Genomic DNA, 12,145 nt, shown 5'->3' on the forward strand with positions numbered 1-12,145 from the left:
TGGTCCTGCCCCCTGACAAAGGAACGCCCAGCAATGAAATATTGTTGATAGCTGCCCAAAGGCTTTTCAGTCTCATCTCTGCAATCATGAGGACTAGAAAGATAACATTTAAAACAGATTAACAATGCAAGCCCATGCATGCCTACTCAGAGGTAAGTGTATTTAGCGAGGGTAGCCAATGTGGTGTGCTCCAGGATGATGCCGGACTCCCAGCTCCCATCATCCCTGGCCAAGCTGGTTGGGAGCAAATGTCATCAGGGCATTGGGCAAAGAAACACTTTCTTTTGCGTTTCCTGGATCTTCTGAAGTTCACCTTCATTGGATGGCCCTGATTTCTAGTATTATGATTTCAGAGGAGGACTATCCCCTTTCTCCACACCTTACATCTCTTTCACATCGCCCCCCTTGCTCACATAAAAAAACCACCACCTAAATGTTGGGGGCAACTTTTCCTTGTAGGGGAGTTTCTCCACCGCCTCGATTATTTGGGTTGCCTCTTCCTGAACCTTCTATCTTCACAATATCCTTTTTGAGTTGAGGCAGCCAGAACCCAGTGTTCCAAGTGTGGTTGCCCCACAGAGCCTTATGATGGTAGCAATTTTGTGTTTCAGACTCTTAATTGACTAAATCCAAATATATTTGTGCACATGTACCCATCCAGTCCCATGGACTGCAAGAAGATCAAACCTATCCACTCTTAAGGAAATCAGCCCTGAGTGCTCACTGGAAGGACAGATCCTGAAGCTGAGGCGCCAATACTTTGGCCACCTCATGAGAAGAGAAGAGTCCCTGGAAAAGACCCTGATGGCACAAGGAGAAGGGGACGACAGAGGACGAGATGGTTGGACAGTGTTCTCGAAGCTACCAGCATGAGGTTGACCAAACTGCGGGAGGCAGTAGAAGACAGAAGTGCCTGGTGTGCTCTGGTCCATGGGGTCACGAAGAGTCGGACACGACTAAACGACTAAACAACACCTATCCAGAGAGGTGTTCTTTTTTAAAATTGTTTCTTTGCTCTCTTTGGCCATTCGGATGGGCGTTGTGAAATAAGAACAAATATGAATGTGTAGGCCACAGCGACAGGGCCGGAAACTGTGGGAGGACACATCACAAAAGAAACCCAGCAAGCCTTAGCATGTACGCTCAGGGTACAGAAATAGCACTGCATTGTTCTCCTAGTATGATACATCCCTGGTGATAAGAAAAACTCATGCTTTTGAGACTCCACTTGTATCTGGTTGCTGAATGCAGCCTCTTCTCTTTGAACAGCACCTCTTTTTCACCAACATGCGACTGAGGGATAAGTGGTAAACCCCCTTCTTTGTCAGTAGCATTGTCCCTCTTAGCACACTTATGTGAATGAGCCCTAAAACAATCCGTTTATGAGCCATCACCCTGCTCATTTTGCTCCGGAAGTTGCATCACAAGCCAGCGAGAGAGCTCCAAAAACAAACCTTTTTCTAGTCATTACACGCCTCTCCCTTCAATCAGTAGATCTAAAGGATTACAAGAAAACACCGTCTAGTCTGACCTTCAGTGCAACACAAGCCAAGGGGATTTTTCTTCTGTTATTTACAATAGCCAAATGCAGGCTATTGGGTGTAATATATCACTATTTCCTCCCCCTTCATCGAAGCTATAGGGCTTTATAGCCAGGATCTGACCCCTGCACCCATGGAAAAATCAACCTCACACCTTTGTTAGGCTTTTCCCTCAATTGTTAATCACCTACTGTGTTAAAAATAGCACCTTTTCAAAATAGCATACTTGATCAGATTTAATTCCCAGGTCTTATCTTCTGCCTTTATCTTTTGCATATTTGCACAGATTGCAGATGCTTCACGTCTCTCACTTTTAGGGGGGACTTCCAGGAGCCATCCCTTACTACTGCCTTCCCCAAGCTGGTGCCCACTATGATGGGACTATGATAGTGCTGGCTAGGGTGGAGGGGGAACTACATTTCAGAACATCTGAAGGGCACCAGCCTAGGGAAATCTGCCTTACTGCAGTTCCTCAAATGTCTTCCTTACGTTGTGAACAGTGGAACCATACAGCCAGCTGAACAATACTCAAGGGTGAGAAAATACTGTGTGTTTCTCCAGTGTGGTGTCCAGTTAATACTACTGACGACTGCATTTTCCCTTTTCATGTGAATATGAGCTTAGCATTCAAAAGCTATTTACTGTGGCATATTTTTGTATTTCTGCATGCTTACACAGACACACATTGCAGACAATGTTACAGAAGAGTGGTTTCTGAGGTCTGAGCTCATAATGGAAAGTAAAAGGGAAATGTGATCTTCCACCATGTTTATACATACAGTATGTATGTATACATTATGCTGGGTCAGGATGTTGTTTCATCTGACCTGATGTTTCTCATGCTGGTCGGCAGTGACTTTCTCAGAGGGGAGTCTTTCCCAGTGTGTGAGGCTTAGATTGCAAGAGCTACTCAGCAGGGAACACTTCTTCACACAGCAGCACATTTTCTTTTACAGTGGTACCTCGGGTTACATACGCTTCAGGTTACAGACTCCGCTAACCCAGAAATAGTACCTCGGATTAAGAACTTTGCTTCAGGATGAGAACAGAAATCGTGCTCCAGTGGTGCTTCAGTTTAAGAACAGTTTCAGGTTGGACTTCCGGGTTGGCGCCTCCGGCAATAGCGGAGCTCCTCCGTTCGGCAGGAACTTGCTTCGTGAAAAACAGGGTCTGACCGCCACCGCGAAGGTGGAGACCCATTGAAATCACAAGCGGGAGAAGCTTGTGAACCTGGGATTCGGCTGGCACCTTTTGCGCCTCCCCTACTCGCGGGGAAACCCTGTTTTGGGGATCCGGAGCGACGTGGGGTGAGTGGTGCGGTGCTTTGAATCGACTGCTTCTTTCACGGAGTGAAGCCGCATTGCTGTTGCCGGAGAGCGCTGACTTTTTCCTGTGGACAATTGGATTTTAAACAACTACCCGTGAGTAGAACGGAAAATTGGATTTTTAAATACCTTAATTTGGCACTGAAGCGGGAAGGTCATAAACAGGAAGTCCGCCTTCCACTTTTGTAAATAGACTGAAGCAAAGACGTTACAAGCTAAAGTCTTTGAAAGCTTTTGGCAAAGGATTAAATTTCCATCGGTTTAAAATACAAAACCCCCCTTGGAAGCAGGAGAAGAGGGGGAAATTTTGGACCTAGTGAGCCTGCAGGAGAAAGTGAAAAATCAAATTACCACTGCTCTGAACCTGGGAACGGGTTGCCAGATGACGTTTGGAGAGAGTGCATTGACAGAACGGATTTGACAGCTAGCTAAATAAGAATAAGATACTGTTTCCATGGTCCTCTTCTGCGTTTAAAAAGGAGGAAAAGTAATCGAAAATTGAAACTATCTTTAATGCTTGAGTTGTGCCTGAAAGAACTGATACAAGTGGAGACTGTTTCCCCCTAGAGGGACCTTTTGAAACTGTTACAGGAGTGTAACTGGGGGATTTCCAGCTGCAGATAAGGATTTTGAGAACCAGAGATTGACCTTGGACCATTTAAAAATGTTGACAGGAGAGGCCATTGTGACTGTTTTATGTAAGATAAGCTGTTCGCTGGGACAGCTTCACAAGAAGATGGATGACATGACTTTTAAAGTTGACAATTTGGAACAGAAAGTGACTAATTTGAGTCAAAAAGCGAACACCAACACAGAAATAATTCAGGACTTGGTACAGGAATCCACTCTGGCAGGACAAATGATGGAGGAGAAGGAGGAGAAGGAGAAAGCGGCTGTTGTTGAACATAAAGTAATAAAAGCGGGATCCATGGCTTTACAGAAGCAAATTGAGGACTTTAAGTTGAGGCCTTTTATGATTGAACCTAGGAAAAGTCAGACTTTGAGGATTGGAACCTGGCTTGGACTGAAGAAGGAAAGTTGGAAAGATCCCTTTATGCAGGGATTAACTGACTTCTGGGACATGGACTTGGGCTTGGAGGAGATTGAAGTTTTGGGGGCCTTTGGATTTGGAGGAATCTTGAAATATGTCCTGAAATACTTTATGGACTTTAGATTCAACTATGGAAATTTGGCTGACCTGTTTAGAAGGAAGAAAAGTATTGATAGGTTGGAGTTTCCCCGAGATTTGCTCTTTAGCATTAAAGAAAATGAAGAAGATCTGCAGAAGGGACTTGGAAAAGAGTTAAGAGCCTCGGACATAAGATCACCAGGTTGATGGACTTTATGGACTCGACGGAAAGGACTGGCAGAATCCAAAACCAGGGAGAGGAGATGGTGGAGGAAGATTGGAAAATTTAAAGTTTATATATAGACATATGGTAAAACTAATGAGTGATAGAAAAATGGTGGAATGATTTTTTATGGGCTTAGCAGAAATGTTATAAGGAGTTAAGCATATATAAGTATTTTAGTTTTAATGGAAAATAAGGTTAAAGAATATGTTATTTACAATATGATAGAAAATGGAGAAAGATAGAAAGGATTTGCTGAATCAATTAATAGAAGTGGAATACAAAAAGGGAGGTGAGAGGAGGTCGAGGAAACAAGGGAATGAAAGATAGAGTATGGAAAAGGGATGATGTATGTTTTTAAATTGTTTTTGTTTTGTCTTATTTAGGGTTAAGGTTAGGGAGTGGGTTTTGTTTTGTTTAGTTTAGTTTAATGTGTTTAGTTTTGAGTTTAGGTTGTGCTTTGTATTGTCTATATATTGTATTGTATTGTTTTTTTCCTTTTTCCTTTTTCTCCTTTGTCTTTTTTTCTTTTTTTTTCCCCTTTCCCTTTTTGTAATCTATAAAAGTAATAAATATTATTTAAAAAAGAAGAAGAAGAAGGAAAAAAAGAGAACAGTTTCAGGTTAAGAACGGACCTCCGAACGAATTAAGTACTTAACCCGAGGTACCACTGTATTTGTATTTTTAAATTTGTATACCTCGCTTCTTCTGTAGATCTCGGGGCATGTAGTTAAACTAGGGAATTCATTACTATGAGATGCAGTGATGCCCCAAAATTTATGGAAGCCTGTTGCCAAATATGTGATTTTTATTTCAAACTTTCCCATTAATAAATAATTTAAGCTGCTTTAAAGAATGGCAGAAGGATATTTCTAGATTTTTATGGCAGGGGAAGAAACCAAGAATTAAATACAATATATTGATTGACACTAGGGAAAGAGGAAGCTTCTCACTGCCAGATTTGCGTTTATATTATGAAGCAGCTTGTTTGTGCTGGTTACAAGAGTGGATAAAGTTGGAGAATACTCAACTGCTAGACTTGGAGGGGTACGGTGTTAAATGTGGTTGGCATGCATGTCTATGGTAGAGTAAAGCTAGAATACATAAGAATTTTATGAATCATGTAATTAGGGAAAATATTTATCAAGTCTGGGGGAAAAATAAGAATCTGCTAGAAATGAAAACACTTTTATGGCTTTCACCCATTGAAGCAATTGCACTGAAAAATTGAATACAGAAAAAGGATGGGCAACATATAGAGAACTAGTGGACTTTACAGACACAAGTGTAAGCCTGAAGAAGACGAAAGAAGTCAGTAACTGGATGACAGACTGGTTGCAATACCGTCAATTGAATGAAATATTTAAAGTTGATAAACAATGTGGTTTTTATAGAAGAGATATCAGAATTTGAGAAAGAGCTGCTAGATAATAATGAGAAGTAAATTTCTAAAATGTATAAGTTACTATTAGAATGGGAGAGAAAGCACGAAATGGTGAAAACGGCAATGATCAATTGGGCTAAAGATGTGGGCCACAATATAGATTTAGATTTGTGGAAAACAGGATTAAAATTCACAGCCTGCTATGCTCTTAAGGAAAATTATTGGAAAATGATTTACAGATGGTACCTGACACCAAATAAATTAGAGAAAATGTATAAGTCAGAATCAGGTAAATGTTGGAACTGTAAAGCTATGGATGGAACCTGATATCATATGTGGTGGACCTGTAGAGTAGTTAGAATATTGGGAAATAATATACCATATTTATTCAAATCTAATGCTCACCTTTTTTTGGCCAAATTATGTTGCAAAAATTAAGGTGTGCATTAGATTTGATGGCACATTTACATTCACCAGCAAATACTTTTTTGGTTTCAAGGTTCTGAAAATTGAGGTGCACATTAGATTTGATGACACATCAGGCTTGAGTAAATACGGTATAATGAATTGAAAACAATATTTCGGAAGCCCTTCCCAAAGAGGCCAGAGGCCTTCCTGGTGGAATAATAAAGTCTGAGGTACCAAGTAAACAAATAAATTTGTTTATGTATGCCACTACAGCAGCAAGAATCCTATATGCACAAAGATGGAGAGAGGAGATAGTCCTTACAAAGGAGGAGTGGCAGATGAAATTAATGGAATACGCAGAATTAGCAAGCTTAACCAGCAAAATTAGAGGGCACAAAGAGAAAAGTTTTAAAGAGGAATGGAAGGCATTTGTAGACTACCTAAAAAACATTGTAAAAATGTTAGAACTTGAGTCAGTTTGGAGTAAGCTCAGGAGTTATAGTTTATAATGAGAAGAATTCGAATGTTTAAATAGTTAGAAAAAAATAGATTATGCAGCAGGAATGGGAAACTTTAGGGAGTCATGGAAGGATGGATGAGAAGTCGATGGAACAGAACAATGTAATGTATCTATTTCTCTTCTTCCTTCTTTCACTTTTTTCTTCTTCAGTTCTGTATTTTGTACTCTTATAAATTCATAAATATATATTTTTAAAACTTAATGGAAGCCAAGACTATTATCATTGGCTACTAGTCATAACAGTTATGTTATACTACATCCAGTATTGGAAATAGTGACTTATCAGTCACAGAACAGGGGGCCACTTACTTCTGCATCATTCAAAAAGCCCATTTGGGCACCTTGAACCATTGATGTACATCCCCGAGAACAGGAGCAACACAATAGTGTGGATAGGCCTGGATTCAAATCAAGATGTCCCTCGTTCAAATCCGGGTTGCTTCCTCCCCCAGAAATGTTGTAGCTCAGTGGCAGAGTGTCTCCTTTGCATCAGAAGGTCTCAGCTTCAATCCCCATCATCTCCAAACTTATTCCATGTCTGAAATCCTGGAGAGCCACTTCCAGTCAGCATAGGCAGTGCTTAGCTACATAGAAATCAATGGACTGGCTCAGTATAAGGCAGCTTCCTATGCCTCATGGTAGCTGTAGACACCTTTTGGATCTGAGTCATTCACTGTGATCAAGAGACAGGGAAATTTTGTAGAGGGAGTGGGCAAGGGAGCAGATCCTGATTTTCAAGGGAAGTTCCTGGAGAGCATTTTGTAATGTTGTCTTCTTGCAATGCCCAATCTGCAGGAGAGCTCGGAAAAGAAGATGGAAGAGCAGGAGGATACACTGTCCTGCCTCGGCTACAAAAACAGCTTCTGTAGGTGAAGGGTCACTGTTAAAATCAAAGGAGCTTCATTTCCCCAACAAGCCTGCCTCATTACACTAATGTGTTGCTCAAGGTTTACTGTAAACAGGAGATGCAATCCATCTGAGGGCACGCTGCCATAATGATCCCAACTTAACGTAAACACCAGGGAGCTATGTCACCGAAATTTGATGTGAAAAGAACAAGGCCGCCACCAGTTGCTCAGTTACCCTTATCTGATGGTATCAGTACTGCTGCTGGAGGAAATATATGTGTGAGACCCTCCCCCTTCTGCTCCTTAAAATCAAACCAAAAGCGTGGAATAGTCAAACACGTTAAGAACAGCTGCACAGTCTTATAAGAATTTATAAAGAGTGATTCTCAGCACAAGAAGTGGCAAACCTAAATGCAACTTATGTTTAGCACTTTGACTCCCATCTGTGTTATATGTTTAAAGCAGAATCCTACCACTTTAAACAGATGTGGCTGCCCCAAAAAAGAATTCTGGGGAATGCAGTTTGTTAAAGATCTCGAGAATCAGTAGGAAATCATTCTTAGTTCTTACAGAACTAAGACTTGTGGAGCGGTTTAATAGTTGACTCTCTTTCCAGGGAACTCTAGGAAGCAGCATAGGCTCTGTTGCTGAGCTGTGCCCCTTTCCCTACATAGTTCCTAGCTCCATGCAGAGAAAACGAAATTATCCCATTCCCCTGCAGCTGCTCTGTCGGAACAAAGCAGGCTAATGCCCATAACAGGGGTGGGGAACCTTTTTCAGCCTGGGGGCCATCTTCCATCACAGGCAACGTTCCAAGGGCCACATGCCAGTAACGGGTGGGGCCAGATGGAAAAAGTGGGCGGAGCAACAGATGTGACTCATCCTTTTGTGGCTATATTCCAGCCACACAAAAACCAGAGGGTTTTTTCTACCAACATGCAAACATACTTCTCCCTGTCTTTTGAGCCAGAAGGCACTGAAGGAGGGTGCAGAGCAGAGATTATGAGAGGTGTATCCCAGGTCTACAGAGTCATTTGATGGCTATACAAGGAACCACATTTGGATCAACCCCACCACCTGGGCCTGAGGTTCCCCATCCTGTGTTACAACTTCATTGCTGCTATACCTTTAATAGTTGTACTGGGAAGAAAACGCTTAATTTCAAAAGGAGAAGCCTCTGGGTTGCACAGTGAGCTCATTCCTATTTAGTCCTCTGCTATGCTCAGACCCCAAGAGCAAGAAAAGGCCTGCAGGCAGACACAGGTTAGTCCCTGGAGAAGATGCTTCTTCACCTTCTTTGTCAGGCGAGGAGCGTGTCTCTGCTTTAAACAGAATATGGGTTAATCACAGTCAGTGTATACACATTACTCATTCCATATATTACCCACATTTATTAAATTAATCTGCATCCTGCCCTTCCTCGCAAAGGAGCCCAGGGTGCCAGACAACAAATGGCAAGACAACAAGAACATTTGAAAAAACAATTCCAACATAGAAACAGACTGGGAAAGCTTCCAGCTTAAAACCCTTGCTGGAAGGTCTTCAGTAGGCAGCAAAACAACAACAGAGGCTGCCTCTGCCTAACATCCAAGAGGAGCGAATTCCAAAGAGCTGGTGCCACCACTTTAAGACCCAATTCCAGGGGTGCCAACTTGAATAAAATATTTTTGGGGGGTCAGGTAGGTCCCATCCTGCATAATCAATTAAATGATGTGGTACATGCACATCATTTGAATGGCAAAGTCCATTAACTTTGGGGAAGGGCTTGGCTCCCTCAAATATTTTATTGGGGGGAGGGCAGAGGGACCTTGGCCCCTAGGAGTTGGCTCCTATGCCCAACTCATACATTGTGAATCTCCAGATAAGAAGGCAGTCACAGGAAGTCTTCGCCTGCACAGCGCAATGATCAGCCAAGTATATAAGGGATGAGACTAGCCAGGGGTCAGCAAATTATTTCAGCAGGGGGCCAGTCCACTGTTCCTCAGACCTGGTATGGGGGTGGACTATATTTTGAAAGGAAAAAAAGAACCAATTCCTATGCCCCACAAATAACCCAGAGATGCATTTTAAATAAAGGGACACATTCTACTCATGTAAAAACATGCTGATTTCTGGACCATCAACGGGCCAGGTTTAGAAGGCGATTGGGCTGGATCCAGCCCCCATGCCTTAGTTTGACTACCCATGGATTAGACGATCTTGCAGGTATCCTGGTCCCAAGTTGCATAGGGCTATACACACCAAGGCCAGCACCTTGAACTTAGTCTGGAAACTAGCTGGCAGGCAGAGCAATTCTCTGAACAGCAGGGTAATGTGTTGGTGGTATCCTGCCCCAGTGAGCAGCCAAGCAGCTGCATTTTGCATCAGCGGCAGCTTCCAGACCATCCTCAAGGGCAGCTCCACATCCAGCAGATTGCAGTTATCCAGTCCAAAGGTTTCCATTGTATTACACATATCCACAGTTCCCTTTACTCCTCATTGGTTGGATCCCTCGGTCGGAGCCAGACATGAACAGGCGGTAAGATGCTATCATCCTCTTCATCTTCACAGACTATTTCCAACACCAAGAGCCGGCACTCCTTGGATAGAGCCTCTTTGGTGGCACAGCGAACCAGTTCCGTCAGTCTGAGAAAGTGAAAGCGAAGGGTGAATAGGAGGGCAGATGCAAGAGGGCAGGTAACAGGCAATCTCCTGTCACTTACAGTACTGATGTTTGCCACACATCCTTCACCAGGTATGCTCAGGTCCTGAAACAACTGCAGAACCACACCCAAACTATCGTCTCAAATCCAGCAGCTGCAACCATAGGCAGGAATGGCCTAGCTAACATTTCCCAGGGACTTCTACTCACAAGACCTTTTGCGGGGGGTGGGGTGGGGGTGGAGGCATATATATACCAAAGAAGAAAATGCCTTAAGGATGTAAGAAGAGATCCCAACCAGATCAGACTGAAGCCTGATCTGTTCCAGCATCCTGTTTCGCTCAGTAGTTGAGCTGAGACCTCTGGGGACCCCATAATAAGCAGGACATGAAGGCAAGAGCCTGGTGTGTAGCACCCAGAAACTGGCACACCCAGTTTGCCAGTGCTCAATGCTGCCTCCCTGCCACACTGGCCTTGTTCTTTTCCCTTCTCTGAATACAGCTGGAATGGTGGTTCAGAAGCAGGAGCAAAAATCAACGCAGCTTCTCGAAGGAGGGATGCTAGCACTTCTTTGCCATCTCCCCAGCCTCCTCCTGCACTGCACCCGCCCGTACCAGAAAACGAAGCACACTTTTGCTCTCTGCTTAAGAAATGGCAGAGGCAGCCAAAGTGAAACTATCCATCCTGAGCGAGTCTGCAGCCCAGTTTGTTTTGGGGTGGGAATGGGGGGTTGGAGAAGGCGGGAGAGTGAGTGGGCAGAGAGCAGGACAGCCTGCCAAGGCGTCTGGAAAGATCATAGAGTAAGGGACTCATGCTGCCTCTGGATATATGTGGATGGCAGAGGCCCAGGAGAGCCTGCATTTGGGGGGTGGGAAGAGCTTGGTCTGCCCCAGGAAGCAGCGGAGGAGGCACTGACAGCAGGATGTTTACCCAGCGTGGAAGGGACAGGACGCAGAGGCTTTGCAGCTGCTGCAGATACAGTAACCCAGGCTGTTCTGGCAGGGGGCCTGTAGTGGGGGCAGCTATGGCCTAGCTATCCCACACTCCTGAGGGTCCCTCTGCCCTCTTCCAGGTCAGTGGCTTCCCAGCCCCTAGAAAACAGGCAAGCAGGGAGGAAAACAGGGCAAATGCCATTTCCAACCCCACGGCAGGCAGGAGGAAATGTGGAAGGGCTCACTGAGAGTCTGACTGCTTCCGGGGTGGTGTTAACGTTGCAAAAATGATATTCAGGTATTGCAAATGGGTCACTGATAAGAGTTGTGGTTTGTTTTTTAATAAACCCATGTACTGGATTTTCCTGAAAAAAGGGTACACCTGGATTTAGGGGCAGAGGGGAGGAATACAGGCTGGCATTTTGATGTTGAAGGTGCTGTGTGGACTCTGCAAAAAACAAACCCTGCATGCATCAGAAACAGCTATTGGAAGGTTCTCTCTGCCTAAGCCATGCCTTGAGAATACCTGGGGCACTGGCCCCCCTCAGGCTTCATGAGAATCAGGAGCAGAAGGTGGAAACAGGAGGTTTCCCCCAGGCATGCAGTTGGCCACTGTGAGAACAGGATGTTGGATGAGGTGGGTCACTGGCTTAATCCAGCAGTCAGGCTCTTCTTATGTTCCTTTGTGACCCCCAAACTCTGTTCCTTTGGATTCTCCTACCTGCTGGATAGCTTCTGCTCTTTTGCCTTTTCTTCGCAGAAGCCAGCGTACAGAAGAGCTTTCCCATATAGTAGCATCTCCAGCACCAAGGAATGCTCCATCTGTGAAAGTGAGCAGGAGTCAGCACCACACAGAGACAATCAAAACTCTCAACTGAAAGAGCTCCAGGAGCACCAGGTTAAGTACAAGTTGTGAGAGGGTGGTGTTCAACTAAGTTTTTCTCAAAACAGACCCACTGAAATTAACGAACATGGTTAAGTTAGGTCCATTAATTTCAAGAGGATGACATGGGAGCGCAGTCTTGGGAACCAGCAGAGGATAGGGTGGGAGAATCAGGGCAACCAGAAAAAAAAGCAAAGTAGGAGCAAGGAGCAAACTGAATTGGATCGTGGCAATGGGGTCTGTGGGACAGAACGGGGGCATCCCACTGATATTGGAGTGAATGAGGGTACCTGGTAAGGGATACCTTTGTG

General features: G+C 44.0%; 1 protein-coding gene across 2 annotated transcripts in view; it reads right to left on the reverse strand.

The window, feature by feature from the left end:
• Positions 1–8,742: 8,742 nt before the first annotated feature.
• The window catches only part of UBA7 (ubiquitin like modifier activating enzyme 7), a 46,464-nt gene continuing 43,061 nt past the window's right edge, over positions 8,743–12,145 (reverse strand). For both annotated transcript variants that reach the window (XM_053377340.1, XM_053377339.1), the window contains exons 24-25: positions 11,673–11,773; positions 8,743–10,003 (exon numbers count right to left, since the gene is read on the reverse strand). In XM_053377340.1, coding sequence (XP_053233315.1) covers positions 9,847–10,003; positions 11,673–11,773 — 258 coding nt within the window. In that variant the 3' untranslated portion in view covers positions 8,743–9,846. The remainder of the gene's footprint in view (positions 10,004–11,672; positions 11,774–12,145) is intronic.

This window comes from Podarcis raffonei, chromosome 2 (assembly GCF_027172205.1).
Source record: "Podarcis raffonei isolate rPodRaf1 chromosome 2, rPodRaf1.pri, whole genome shotgun sequence".
Taxonomy (NCBI): domain Eukaryota; kingdom Metazoa; phylum Chordata; class Lepidosauria; order Squamata; family Lacertidae; genus Podarcis; species Podarcis raffonei.